Below are 14,925 nucleotides of genomic sequence, written 5' to 3'. Positions count from 1 at the left end.
GCCTGATTATGACCAATTACACGGCACTTCTTTGATATCTATATCTGCTCCATTAGGACTGAAACTAGCAGGACATGTAGACAATACCTTCCTAAGTCTATGGAAAGACTGTAGAGGTTCCAAGTATTCTGTGAATGATTTGCACAAAAATCAAAGTCAAACAATTTTTATTAAACAAAAAATTTTTCACGGCTACATATCTTTGCTCAAACTCAGCGCATGAAAACCAAACTTGTTTATTTAAAACAAGCAACTTCTCCTCTCTTAACGGTGCTAGTTACAGTAGTGTTCAATAATCTATGTAAGAGAAATAAGTAAAATAGTATGGCTAACAATTCTGACATGATGGAAACCATACAATTTCCTACACTTCCGGTGTTTAGAGAAGTGTACCGTCTGAGTGTAGACTGTTGATGAAGATGATGAAGATGAAAAAGGTGGCTGAACAAAACGGCCGGTTCGCCGATTTTTGACTTTTCACTTAGACAAGGTCTAGAGCCACGCTAGTTGTACCATTGGAGTCCTCTGGTCAAGATAAGGTCCTCTATAAAGTCTGGTAAGCACAGGAGCTCGTTTTCCAGGTATAGCAAGGCTGCAAAAGTCGTGGCAGCCATTTTGTTTGGGGGGGGGGGTGAATCCTACTTAGTAACGCTACCGTGTTTTATAATTATTGTAAATCAGGCCCGTAGCCAGGGGGGGGTGATTGGGGTGACATGTCACCTCCCTTTTGAGTTAGTACCTTTGTTTGTTTGCTTAAATCAAACATGTAATTGTGGTAACTCATGTGCATTCAGTCCCAATGACTTGTCACTCCCATTTCATGTAACTCATACTTTGTCACCCCCATTTCATGTAACTGACTCATATTTTGTCACCCCCCTTTTTGTAACCCTGGCTACGGGCCTGTGAATGTCATCATACGTGACACATACTGTGTATGCATACATGCATCATTTGTAACCTGTAACAGGTAATTAAAGTTAACTTTAATACAAATAATGATGATTTTTATGATGTAACATTTTATTATACAATCACAATTAGAAGATTGATATCCAATATTTCACACAAGTTTATAAATTTAATGCATCATGATTCTTATTTTATTGTATTTAATTAATTGAACTATGATATTTACTATTAGGAGAAGAGACTGTGGGAGTGGTGGAGTGGGACAATGATAGAGTATTCCTTACTAAACCATCAGCAGATCAATGTCAGGAAGTGATTATTAAACTAAAAGATAACAGCAGTCAAAACCATATTTACCTCAAGCGGTCATCACCTTTTCTTGCATACTTGCTGCTGTCAAAAGTTCTAGATATAAGAACAATAAAAAGGATTGATATAAAATACACTAAAATAACAAAAAATGTCATTGTCTTGCTGTCAGATAAAATAACAAACAGTTCTTCATTAGATACACTAGTGATCAATAATGATTCCATCAATGATGATGGAGTCATTGCACTAACGCAATCATTGATGAATAATAAATCAGTTACTGGCTTGCATCTTTGCCACAATCCTGGCATCACTTCAACCAGTGCTCAGTCACTAGCTGAACTTTTACTCTACAACCACACACTATCTTCCCTGTATCTTCGCCATACTAACATTGATACTGATGGATTACATTTATTGATGGAATCTCTCAGGACCAATACACAAAAGAAAATTTGGCTAGACACTTACAAACGTCTACCTTGTTCTTCATTTCCTCATTATAAAGCTATTAAAAAAAGATTATACTTTTTTTAGGACTGTTTTTTATAATGCCTAATAGATTTTTTCTTAAAATAATTTAGTTTCCGTTCTTAACCCTATTTTATGTTATATATTCTATCCTCATTAAAATTATATTCAGAGAGGGTCAGGATGGGAGGATAGAGCATAGAAGCCATTATATATATATATATGCAAGCTTACATGTATGGCCACGAACTAATTGCTATGACCATATATATCTATGCTATATGGCTCATGGCACTGCAGCCCATTAGTTATCAGTAATAGGAACATTTTTTTCTTGGATCTCTACTGAAACTCGTCAAATAAGAATTTCATGCTTTAACTCCACCATTGTCTAATTTATACCTTCTTCTTTTATCAGCATCAATGTTTTACAATGTATTTTATCTATTATTTTATTATTAAAATGATGATAATGAAGGGAATGGGTTTTGTTTGCTGACAACCAGTTTTTGATGATTGTGCGATATGTAACCTTTTATTTTACCCTAAAAATAAAAAACAAAAAAGCAATTATAGTCCATTCTTCTATCTCTCACTCTCTCCACCTTATCAATAAGATTGGCTATGATACATTCAACTTCATCAGCATCAATCTCATCCTCCTATACAATACATAATACACAATAATAATACAACAACAAAAGCTAATTGGAATCGGCTCAAAACTAATGTACAAAGGATAAGGATACAATATAAAAATATGTGGATTTTCTTTTAGTCTACTAATAAAAGGATCATGCTATACAGCTGAAAATACTGGCAGAAGTTAAATTTCATGATTCGTTAAAAAATTTGCAATTGATGACCTAGGCTGGTTTACATACAATATGATGCTAGGCTAGTGTATTGTCAATTTTTAATCAAAAGTATGGGCAATTTGACCTTTTGATGCATGGTTCCATCCAAATCCTACTCCAGTGTCAATGTAATATCAAGCCTATCGTAATATTGTAAACCTGCCTTTAGCAGCTACATGTACATGCATGTGTCATTGAGCATGCGAAGAATGAGCAGATAGATTTTAAATGGTGGATGTTCACTGCAACAGCCAATCTGACAATCAATTCCTTCCAACTGTTGTACAGTAGTTTTGGCCAAAATCCACTTGTATTTACAATGTAAAATGCTCATAATTCAAAAATATTACTTGCGATTGTCAACAGTTCAAAATTTCTACATAGCCCATAAATACATGTACATGCACACGTATGTGATAAAGTCACAGGAATAATTTAGTTGATATTAAACTAACTTTATTTAATTTCAATGAATCCTCAAAAGCTTTTAATTCTAACTGATGTATTCTGCCAAGCAATATCCAACTAATAATAATAATAAATTTATAATTAATAAAATAATAATTTACACTTTCTTAAAGAGGTTTGTCAAGCGACAGTCCTTAGCTTTTCCAATATTAGATAAATACCAGCCTTAATGAAGAAACCCTATCAGTTATTAATAGTTTTTAATAGCTACTGGTAGCTATTAATAGTTATCAATAGTTATATCAATAATTATTAATAGTTAAATTAATAGTTATTAATACCTCATGCTCCTCCAAAGCTTTCGCAAACATATAAAGATTACCAGTACTGAATAAAGAGAGAGAGAAATAGAATATAAAATAATATCACCAAAATAATTGCCAAAACTGAGGCTACGTTTACATAGCAACGCAAAACACATCGTTTTTAAAGTATCCACTTTGAACACTGTTTTTGTTTCCATAGAGTTCTATCAAGATTCTATTAGTTTTCATACGTTTCTGTGTAAACAGAAGCATAAAACAGGCACAAAACTATACTATGGATTGCATCGTTTTCGTTGCTGTGTAAATGTGACCTGAGTCAGAATCAGCTCAAACTTTCTACACAGCATAAATACATCAATATGTATTAGAAAATGTAATAAAAATTTGGGATGATTTTGGAGCCATTTTTCAGAAAAACCATGGGATATCCTTCAAAAATTTGACAATTTCAAAAAATGGCCATAACTTGAAAAATTGAAGTTGGAATAAGTTCAAACTTTCTACATAACATAAGGACATCAATATGTATCAAAAAATGTAATAAAAATTTGGGATGATTTTGGAGCCATTTTTCAGAAAAAACCATGGGCTATATATAGCCTTGGGTAATTTTCAAAAATTTGATGATTTCTAAAAATGGCCATAACTTAAAAAAATTAAGTTGCAATTGGCTCAAACTTTCTACATAGCATAAGGACATCAATATGCATCAGAAAATGTAATAAAAATTGGGGGTGATTTCGGAGCCATTTTTCAGAAAAAACCATGGGCTATTATAGCCTTGGGTAATTTTCAAAATTTGCTGATTTCTAAAAATGGCCATAACTTGAAAAATTTAAGTTGCAATTGGCTCAAACTTTCTACATAGCATAAGGACATCAATATGTGTCTGAAACTGTAATAAAAACTTTGGTATATAAGCACTAATTATTTTAGACCATAAAACTGCTAATATTCTCCCTACATTACATGTATATGCACATACAGTATACTATACACACACTGTCTCCCTCACCTAACAGTTAGTGCTACATCATAAAAAGGTAATAAATTATATTCATCCAATAATTCTTTTCTTGGCATCTGACCCTATTAATTAATCAATTAATCAGTTACTTAATTAATTAAAAAAACTATTAAGTAACTCACAAACATCATCTTTAATGATATTAGATAAGTAAGAATCAGCCTATTAATTAATAATAAAATTAATTAATTAATTACATATGCTTACTTCTTATTATGATGACAAGATTTATGACAATGAGAGAAGACAAACTAAAGTGCCTCAGAAGCTAATGGAGAAAGAAAGGGAGAGTGAGGGAGATACTGTATATCTGAAAAAGCTGGCGGTTAATAAAAGTTGGCAGTTTTGGCACCTAGAGCAAAATTGCCAAAATTTAAAACCATCAATAATGTAGTATCAGTATTACAGTTGGACCTGTCTATTCTGGACACCTTGGGACCCAATAATACCCTAGCTCCTGATTATGAACCTGTCCTTATTTTAGAGGTTCATTAATACACATTACTATTGTATTGGGACTGACACTACCTAACATAATACATTAATAAGCATGTATTACATTACTTACATTAAATACATGAGAGTCTTTTAAAGCTACAAGCTCCTACGAGAGAGAAAATGAAAGAAAGGATAGGAGGAGAGAGATGAGAACAATAAAGTATAAATATACTACTAACTGATAATAGTTCACCATCACATTCTTTAATAGACCTATCAACCTGGTTAATGAATATATACATAAAATAGAGATTAAGAACATTACTTCGTCAAGAATTGATCCAAAGCCGCCATATTAGAGGTTAAATTATTGTAATTACAATTTTACGAGCCCCTCCCTTTAGCTTGCATCCATACAATGGCATCTAAAAGTTTCTCTTCTATATCTCCTTTATGTCAGTTGACAATTGGTAATACCTTTTGCGTATTATATAATAAATTATATTTTGTTTAGATCAACTTATTGATGTACTTAATCTGTTGAAGAGATGTGGTTTTCCTCAGACAAGATGGCATGAGCTGGGACTGACACTAGGACTACACAAGAACACACTGGACGCCATTAAAAGGGACAGTGATACAACTTATGATTGTTTAACTGAGTGTCTCTCTAAGTGGTTGTCCAGAGCTGATAATGTTGACAGTAAAGGAGGAGCTACCTTTGACTCACTGTCAGATGCTCTTAAATCTATGAATGAGAATGCTGCAGCTGACAAGTTAGATCAAGAGAGTAAGTTAACATGACTAGTATTGACTGTAGTCTCGCTAGCCAGACCATTCCCCAGCCTATAGTCATTTGGGTGGAGCGCCGTCCACCCAAATGACTATAGGCTGGGGAATGGTCTGGCTAGCGAGACTATATTGACTGTGTTTGTATGTGAGTGGGCACGTGTCTACGATCTAATGCATGTGGTATTAGTCAGGAGGACTATGCATACATAATGTGAAGGAAATTAAGATTTAAAAATTATCCTTCATTTTGAGACTACCCATATAGAAATTCCAAGGTTGTTACAACCAGGTCACAACCTCGCAAAGTTGTAGCAACCTAGTAACAACCTTGTATAAAAGTGCTGAAGTTGTGAGCAACCTAGTAACAACCTTGTATAAAAGAGCTGAAGTTGTGAGCAACCTAGTAACAACCTTGTACAAAAGTGCTGAAGTTGTGAGCAGCCTAGTAACAACCTTGTACAAAAGTGCTGAAGTTGTGAGCAGCCTAGTAACAACCTTGTACAAAAGAGCTGAAGTTGTGAGCAACCTAGTAACAACCTTGTATAAAAGAGCTGAAGTTGTGAGCAACCTAGTAACAACCTTGTACAAAAGTGCTGAAGTTTTGAGCAACCTAGTAACAACCTTGTATAAAAGTGATAAAGTTGTGAGCAACCTAGTAACAACCTTGTATAAAAGTGCTGAAGTTGTGAGCAACCTAGTAACAACCTTGTATAAAAGAGCTGAAGTTGTGAGCAACCTAGTAACAACCTTGTACAAAAGTGCTGAAGTTGTGAGCAGCCTAGTAACAACCTTGTACAAAAGAGCTGAAGTTGTGAGCAACCTAGTAACAACCTTGTATAAAAGAGCTGAAGTTGTGAGCAACCTAGTAACAACCTTGTACAAAAGTGCTGAAGTTGTGAGCAACCTAGTAACAACCTTGTATAAAAGAGCTGAAGTTGTAAGCAACCTGGTAACAACCTTGTATAAAAGAGCTGAAGTTGTGAGCAACCTAGTAACAACCTTGTATAAAAGAGCTGAAGTTGTGACTAACATGTAAGAAACATAACGACCTTGTGACAAGGTTGTCCGAAGGTTGACAGGAAACTGAAGTTTCATTAAGTGCGCCCCACGATGATATGAAGCTATTGCTACCATATATAAAGGGACCATTGACCAGCACTTATACAAGTCAATAAAGATAATTATTAATACACATCCACATCTTTATTTATACATTAGCTACATGTATCATAGATACATTACAAGTATCTAGAAATCATTTGAAACTACATGGGATTAAGAGGTTTAATAAATCTAACCTGTCCTACTCTACTAAACTTAAATTTGTTTTATTATTATTATTATTATTATTATTATTGTTTTATCATAATTAATTGATTGATACTATAAAAAAATTATTATATGCATGTTGATAGTCTTTCAGATTATATTTATTCTATTAAATTCATTATACATTGTGAGAAGGTTGTGACAAGGTTGTCACAAGCCAAAAAACATGCCAAATCCAAGGTTTTTTTACAAGGTTGTGACCAGGTAGTGACAACCTATTGAACAATGATAAGGAATTAAATAGTAATGTGTTATGAAAACTGTTATAACAGTATTATATTTTTAACTTTTGTAGACAAAGGACCAGCTCCTCCTACTGGTACAAACAAGCCATTGATAGGAGGTCCTCCACTCTCTCCTATTGCATTAATGGATATACCAGATGATAAACCTACAGTGTCTGAATTGATAGAGTTTTATGAGTTATTGATCAAAGGACAACTGGAGGAGTCTCTACCACTGCTTGATCCTGATACTATAAGAAAGATTAGAAATGCTGCTACTGCTGATGAAGGAATGTCTCTTCTTATAAAAGCATTTGAAGAACAACCAACACTGCTACATGAAATCAGACTAGCTACTGGAAAAATAAAAGGTAACATTGACGGAGAAAATTAATGTGGAATGAGTGAGTTGGTTTCTATGAGTGAGTTCATTACTAGTTTAATGAGACACCTACAGTGCTTGGACTCGCCACAGCTGCTCTTGCATTTATGCATTACTCTGTTATCTACTCTCTTCTACTCTCTACTCTTCATCACTATTATGCAGCATGAAGGAGATAATGACCATGCATAATTCATTACTTTTAGTAGTGCATGTAGCATGTTCTGTACCAACTCAAGTCAAAAGAGCTATAACAACTAACACTTTTTATGATGGCACAGATACTGGTGTCTTAATAGATTTTATTTAATTAAAGGATCATGCATAAGATAGCAAAATAATTATGCATTAAGACATTCAAGCAGCTAAAATTGCATGTAAAATTACCAATTATTAATAGAGGTGTGGCTTCCTCACTTAGCATGATTGCATCATAGATACTGTAGTATCTGTGCTGACATGTGACTGATTGTTGTGACGCCAACGGTAACGGAAGTCATAAGCGCCTGTAAAACTTTATTGTAGTACACTTGACAGCATAAATAATTAATGAGTTGCTACTTTATTTTGCATTTAATAGTTTTACTCCTACAATACACAGAACATACATATTTTGTCACCATAAAAACATCAACCAATTTAAATAAACTATAACAGAACTGTAAGCAACTGATGTCCTTGACTTTCCCTAGTCTTATATGGCCAGGCCCGCCCTCCATGCCTCCGGGATGGCATGGAGGGCAGCCATGGTCTAGCCACATGAGACAAGACTTTCCCGAATGCATATACAGTGCTCTAGACAATCCCAGCTTCCTGTCCATTTGTTTACAACAAGATAGTAGGCTAGCTAAAGAAGAATATATAAGGATGCTGTGGCCTCTGAAAGTCAATGGCACATAAGTGACTATAATTTTAAAATCTAGCTCTAAAAGTATTTCAGACAATTATATTGAGGTAAAATGACTTGGTTAATGATCCTGAGTTTGGAATCTGTAAAAAAAGAACAAAAACAGTCCAATCATGGCATGAAAGAATGGACCATCAAAATGAAACTTTGCAACACAAAGATCTATTAATAGGCTAGTTGCATACCTAATTTAGTGTACACCATTTTCCAAGCAGTGACAATACTTGACAACCAAATATAGTTTGATTCCAGACTAAAAACTAACCAATTGATTCTATACCTTTTTGCTTCAAGTTTGAGTTTGCTTCATACAGCTTATTTATCATCATGTAAACTAGTAAAACTACACAAAAAAGACAGCTTTAGCCATCACTGTACTTAGCCACCATATGATGTCACTCGGAAAATAAAATCCACGTGAACTTACTGTTGGCGTCGCGACTGTTTTCTTCTTATGAGTGGCTTGTGACATTAATATACAAACACATATCTATGCTTATCATAAGTTATATGGAGCAATACTGCTGCTTATACATATGTTTAAATTATAAAAAGATTTGAGAGTGTCTAGTACTGCTAGCCTACCACATTTCTGCCTCAACACTTCACAATTACCCAAATCGGGTGACCAGGACGAAATTTGGAGCATTAGTCGTTACTAAGTAGGGATTAAGAAATTCTACACACATATATTAATGAAATAGAAGGTAGTAATCTACTGGAAAATGGTTTTAGCTGCTTTTTAAACATTTTGAGCTGTTAAATGAAGGCTTGGGCTATATAGCTATGGAGAAGATCCAGGAGTCTACAGGACTTGGTTTTTTAATTTAAAAAGTTTAAAAAATCTAATTAAAAATTCTTGTTTCTACCGGATGCTAGCACCACTAAGTACTAACCACAATTCTGTATAATGATTCAGAATTAATATAGCGAATAAGTGGCAAATAACTGTAAAAGTTTGGTGTTTGTGAGCTAACAGAAATCATAGCCTCTCTTTCATCAGATATTTTGAAGTGTGATACAGTCCGGGATACTGAGTCCATGATAGATTTAAAATTAAAATATAAGAGATAAAAATTATAATGATTATTATCGATAGATAACAGCAACTCCTTGGAACCTATAGTTAACCTTCAATATTGGTGTTTGGTGACATTTCGAGCCCCTTTTCTGCTGCTCGAAGTAGTCTATTAAAAAAGTAAAATGAAAGTTCTCTATGTTAAATAGTAGAGTGGCCACAGTTTTGGCCTCATTTATAGCCAATATCACACAAATTCTCCTTCATTGTCCATTGTACATTTAAGATAATAGGATTCGTGCAGATATTCCTTGAATATTTGTGTGCACTGGCTAAAAGTTTTGCTTAAGGTGGTTAATTGTCAAAATATTCCATTTTTTGTTAATAATTCAACACCTAAGGCAATTAAATAAAATTCTTGATTCATATGAGGCATTAACCTATTATTGAAAAAACTCAGGCGACTATCTGTCCTACTACACTCTAGAAAAATATGACAACTCACCTCTTTTGCTATTTTTTTTGTTGGAGTGCATGTAGACAACAGGAAGTGACGTTTCTCCATATATTTTGTATGGAGCTTCTGGTAATATTTTACACCCATGCGTATTTAAGTATCTATGATACATGCCTAAGCAGCGAGTCCAAGCCAAAGTGGCTAGTCCAACTACGCAGCGAGTCCAACAACAATGGTTTAAAATAATAACAATTACAATTAATAGGTTCATCACAGCTAGTAAAGTCTCATCCCCCAATAGCACCAAAACCAAAGTCATTTTCGCAAAGTGGACAACCTCAACCATTGCCAACAGCACCTAAAGCACGTCGACCATCACTAACTGTAAGTCGACAAGTTTCACCAACAGAACCTACTAGCATAACAAGTGATAAAGCTGTGGACCAATCATCACTGAAAATTGGGCCACACCAAACACAGTTAATCCATGTTGAGCCCCACTCAAGTCCCACAGTAATACAACTCAGTTCAAAGGAAGAAGTTGCTCGGAGTATTGAATCACTACATGATCAGTTTACTGGTCTTGTCACTAAAATAAGGAAACGTTTTACTGAGCTTGTCTTCAATGAGAAATTAGAAGCAGATGATGTTGCATTTCAAGCAGAAGAATATTTGGGGCAAGATTTAAAATTATTGGAAATCAACATGCGCGCTATATTCAATGCCATTAGACCTCATTATAACTTCTTCAATTTTGGGTTACTCAAGAGTTTAGTACATCATTTCATCCCCTCATCAGATGATATTCATACTGAACTAACTCAATACATTAATAGTGTTGATAAATTTTCAGAATCATCACAATTGAAGCACATACGATCAACAATCAAAGAGAAATTGTCATCATTACCAGCAGTAGCCTCACCAACCACTAGTGATCAAACAAAGGTTGTTATTAAATTGAATGACAGATGGGAAGAAATTACTTTTAAAAATTTTAAAAGAGTTCTTCAGCATTACTTTGGGCATAAAATACCAGATATTTCTACCGTAGTGGACATTGATTTTGGTTCAGTTGTCATTACACTGTTAATACCAACCTCGCTATCACAGTCTATTATTGATACCATCAATAACAAAACAAACTCAATGAGTAGATTAGGAATATTGGAAGTTGCTGTTGACAATAAAGTAATTCCTATCAGAAGAGAAGACGATAACAATTTTGACATTTCGCTCCATGAATCAGTTAAAGCTGGTGATAGTTTTGAAGTATCAATACTACTGCAGTTAGGAGCTGATCCTAACAGTAAAGATGAGAGAGGAAAGAGTGCAGTAGAGATAGCTAATGAAGGAGGACACACTCAAATAAAAGAAATACTATTAAAAACTGGAGGTGAGTTAATTATTAGATATTATATTTGTTAAATTTAAATATGTCATGAACTATGTAATGCAGTATCATGCGACACTCAGTGAAATTGTAAGAGAATATACAACGCTGTTGCATAAACTATATAAGTTTAGAGTATACTTATTCTCTTAGTTTAATGTAATGCTTGTATTATTGTTATGTTAATATTTTGTTCAATTTTTTGCAAAATGAGCCTTAGGCTATAGCACTAATAATACTATTTATCTATTATATGCATAATTATTAACTGAATGCCTATAATCATGTTCATTATTAGTAAGAAAGACTGGAGAGGTGAAGTGGACCAAGGATAGTGTAATTCTCACTGAACCATCAGCAGGTCAATGTCAGGAAGTGATCAGTCAACTAACAGCCAGTCATCAGAACATTTATCTCTATGACGCATCACTTGACCTTGTACGCTTACTACTGTCACATGTACTGGATAAAAGAACAATAAAGAGCATTTATATGGAATACACTAAGATAACAAAAGATGTCATCCTTTTACTGTCGCGCAAAATAGCAAGGAATGCTTCATTAGGCACACTAGACATTAGTAACAATTCCATAAAAGATGATGGAGTCATTGCACTAGCACAATTGTTAATTTATAACAAAACAATTACTCGATTACATCTTAATGACAATACTGACATCACTTCAACCAGTGCTCAGTCACTAGCTGAACTTTTACTCTACAACCACACACTATCTTACCTTTACCTCCACCGTACTAACATTGATACTGATGGAGTACTGGTACTGATGGAATCTCTCAGGACCAATAATACACTAAGGATACTATATCTAGACAAGAAACATAAACAAACTTGTTCTTCTTTACCTTATTATATAACTATTAAAAACAGATTATACTTTAGGTAGTATTATTAATTTTTGTTATATTTTAATTTTGATTTGGTGGATAAGTTTGAATATCATTAAAAGTGTTTTTATTAGTCATTGTTTTTAATAGTTTTATGATATCTTTGCTTTAGAGAATTCCATTGTTCCATAAATCTACAATTAACAAATAATAATTATTCCTTATTACCGTATAGCTCCAAATTTTTGTCAGTCAAAAATTTCGTCAAAATCTTAATTTCTTGTTAAAAAAATTAATTTTCATCAATAAAATTTTCGTCATTTTTGTTATTAATCCACATACTACCCATGTGAAACAAAAATTTCATCGGTTAAAAATTTCATCAAGCAAAAGTACCTGACAAATTTGACGAAAATTTAGACCAACAAAAATTTGGAGCTATACGGTACATCAATAGTGCTAACTTTCCGATATCTCTTGCTCCTTAAGCCTGGTTTTCATATAGCCATCCATACAGCAGCCTTACAACACTGTTGCAACAATCGTGGAGATAGAAATCAGGTCTATCTCTACAACAGTTGTATGCTAACCACAGAATCCATACAACAGCAGCAACTATATGGAAACCAGGCCTTACATGGGGGATACCTCTCTGAAGGGGAAAGAAAAGAGAGGGAGAGATGGGGGAGGAAGATGAGGGGACATAGACGATAAAAGGAGGAAGAGGAGATGGTGATGAGTACATGTGTATAGTACTAACTAACAACAAACAACATATCATCATAAAGTTTATGAGTTGATCAGTAGATGACGGTTTATCAATAGCTAAAAACAAATTGTGGGTGCATTTTTGTGACTGTTTAATCTGAGGTAAAGCTTGTTCAGTGATTGATATCATCAATTATACACATTATACTGTTGCTCATACAGCTTTAAAAATTTGTAACAAATCCAATTTTTATCAGAATCAGCTCAAACTTTCTACACAGCATAAGTACATGTACATGCATCAGATAAAATTATAAAATACCTTCTTTTCATTTTTGGCAAAATTTAGCCAATGACCCTGTAAAGGCTGCAAAAGTAGTGGCAGCCATTTTGAAGTGGGGTGAATTGTACTTAGTAACACTACCACATTACTAATTATAATACAGGGTCTTTCATTCAATTTTTGAGCAACTTTTAAAAATTGTAAAAAATCAATTTTGATTGGAATTAGCTCAAAATTTTTACACAACACGAGTACAAGTAGAAAATTCTCTGTTTTCATTTTTGGTGAAATTCGGCCAATGACCCTGTATAGCACAGGGAATTTGCCAATTTGGCTTGATTTTTGAGTAACTTCAAAAAACTTTTGTGGAAAGAAATTGGCAAATTTTATATTGGCGATTTCTTTAAAGAACCACCAATTGTGTAATACTTAGATGAGCTACAGATGCAGCTCTAATGAATTTAGATGAGTCGATAGACACGTCTCTATATAAAAATCGAGATCCCTGAAGACATCATATAGCGGAGCAAATGATGGAAAACAAATATCGACACCGTATAAAATTGATGGCGGTGCTACGTGTATATTGACGTTGAAATTTCTCTGCATGAAGTAAAGAAAGTCGTTTGATGAACTGTGTAGCAACTGGTCCACAGCCACCGGACAACAAAAAAAAACCAGAGAGAAAAGGGTTAGAATGTTCCACCTCTCTAATCCGTTGATCATATCTGCTTTCTTTTTCTCCTCATTATCCTTGTAGCAAGCCTTAGGTATTTTTCAGAATAAGGACACCAATATGTATCAGAAATTGTAATAAAAATTTGGGGTGATTTTGGAGCCATTTTTTGGAAAAAACCATGGGCTATAGCCTTGGGTATTTTTGTGAATTTTGGCAATTTCTTAAAATGGCTGTAACTTGAAAAATTGAAGCCCGAATCACCTCAAACTTGCTACACAGCATAAGGACACCAATATGTATCAGAAATTGTAATAAAAATTTGGGGTGATTTTGGAGCCATTTTTTGGAAAAAACCATGGGCTATAGCCTTGGGTATTTTTGTGAATTTTGGCAATTTCTTAAAATGGCTGTAACTTGAAAAATTGAAGCCCGAATCACCTCAAACTTGCTACACAGCATAAGGACACCAATATGTATCAGAAATTGTAATAAAAATTTGGGGTGATTTTGGAGCCATTTTTTGGAAAAAACCATGGGCCTTGGGAATTTTTCAGATTTTGGCTCATTTTTTAAATGGCCGTAACTTAAACAAGCGTAACAGGGTAAAAAATATTCCTATAATTGATTTCACCACCTTTCAAGTACAACTTGGTCATTATTAAGACTTATAGAGGTTCTCTCTACCTTCTAATGCTTCTAAAGAAGTCTTTAGACAGTATCTCTATGTTCTCTTGCTGTTAGAAAGCTCTTAACTTTGTCCCATGTGTAAACCGCCATTTTGTTTGCCGTGACCACACCCACTCACATAAAGGAGCGTGGGCGGGTGGTTGCTAAGGCTTGTTATTTCTCCAATACAACATGTATAGAAGAAATGTAAGTGTGGACATACAAATATATATATATATATATATAGATAGCGCGACCGTGAAATCAATTATAGGAACGACCTGGGGGCTTCGCCCCCAGGTCGTTAAAAATTGAAGTCGGAATCACCTCAAACTTGCTACACAGCATAAGGACATCATAAGATCAATCTCCCTTGACTTATACCAACAGTACAATAAGTACATGTACATGTTCACTCACGCTAGTATCTCCCATAGCATAATAGGAAATGTAAACACTTCAAAATAAGCAATGAACCTGTGGACT

General features: G+C 34.2%; 3 protein-coding genes across 3 annotated transcripts in view; 2 read left to right on the top strand and 1 right to left on the bottom strand.

Annotated features, from left to right (window-relative positions):
- LOC109585712 (uncharacterized) overlaps positions 1–1,826 on the top strand; it is a 10,349-nt gene extending 8,523 nt beyond the window's left edge. The window contains exon 7 of the mRNA XM_020001839.1: positions 1,145–1,826. Coding sequence (XP_019857398.1) covers positions 1,145–1,761 — 617 coding nt within the window. The 3' untranslated portion in view covers positions 1,762–1,826. The remainder of the gene's footprint in view (positions 1–1,144) is intronic.
- Positions 1–14,925, bottom strand: part of LOC109585713 (transmembrane protein 33-like) — a 29,150-nt gene that overhangs the window by 13,290 nt on the left and 935 nt on the right. The window lies entirely within an intron of this gene.
- Positions 5,508–12,300, top strand: LOC109585711 (uncharacterized). The gene is made up of 4 exons (XM_020001838.1): positions 5,508–5,541; positions 7,168–7,467; positions 10,126–11,256; positions 11,552–12,300. The coding sequence occupies exons 2-4, from the start codon at positions 7,242–7,244 to the stop codon at positions 12,160–12,162; spliced, it is 1,968 nt and encodes a 655-aa protein (XP_019857397.1). The 5' UTR covers positions 5,508–5,541; positions 7,168–7,241; the 3' UTR covers positions 12,163–12,300.

Source organism: Amphimedon queenslandica, unplaced genomic scaffold (genome assembly GCF_000090795.2).
Source record: "Amphimedon queenslandica unplaced genomic scaffold, v1.1 AMPQUscaffold_13020, whole genome shotgun sequence".
NCBI classification, from domain to species: domain Eukaryota; kingdom Metazoa; phylum Porifera; class Demospongiae; order Haplosclerida; family Niphatidae; genus Amphimedon; species Amphimedon queenslandica.
This window is presented reverse-complemented; position numbering and strand designations above follow the sequence as displayed.

What these genes read in the sequence shown, in the direction of transcription:
- LOC109585711 (XM_020001838.1), top strand. Translation starts at nt 7,242, where the DNA reads ATGGATATACCAGATGATAAACCTACAGTGTCTGAATTGATAGAGTTT. An exon ending in AGCTACTGGAAAAATAAAAG is followed by an intron (nt 7,468 to 10,125) that starts GTAACATTGACG and finishes TACAATTAATAG; the next exon opens with GTTCATCACAGCTAGTAAAG. An exon ending in AATACTATTAAAAACTGGAG is followed by an intron (nt 11,257 to 11,551) that starts GTGAGTTAATTA and finishes GTTCATTATTAG; the next exon opens with TAAGAAAGACTGGAGAGGTG.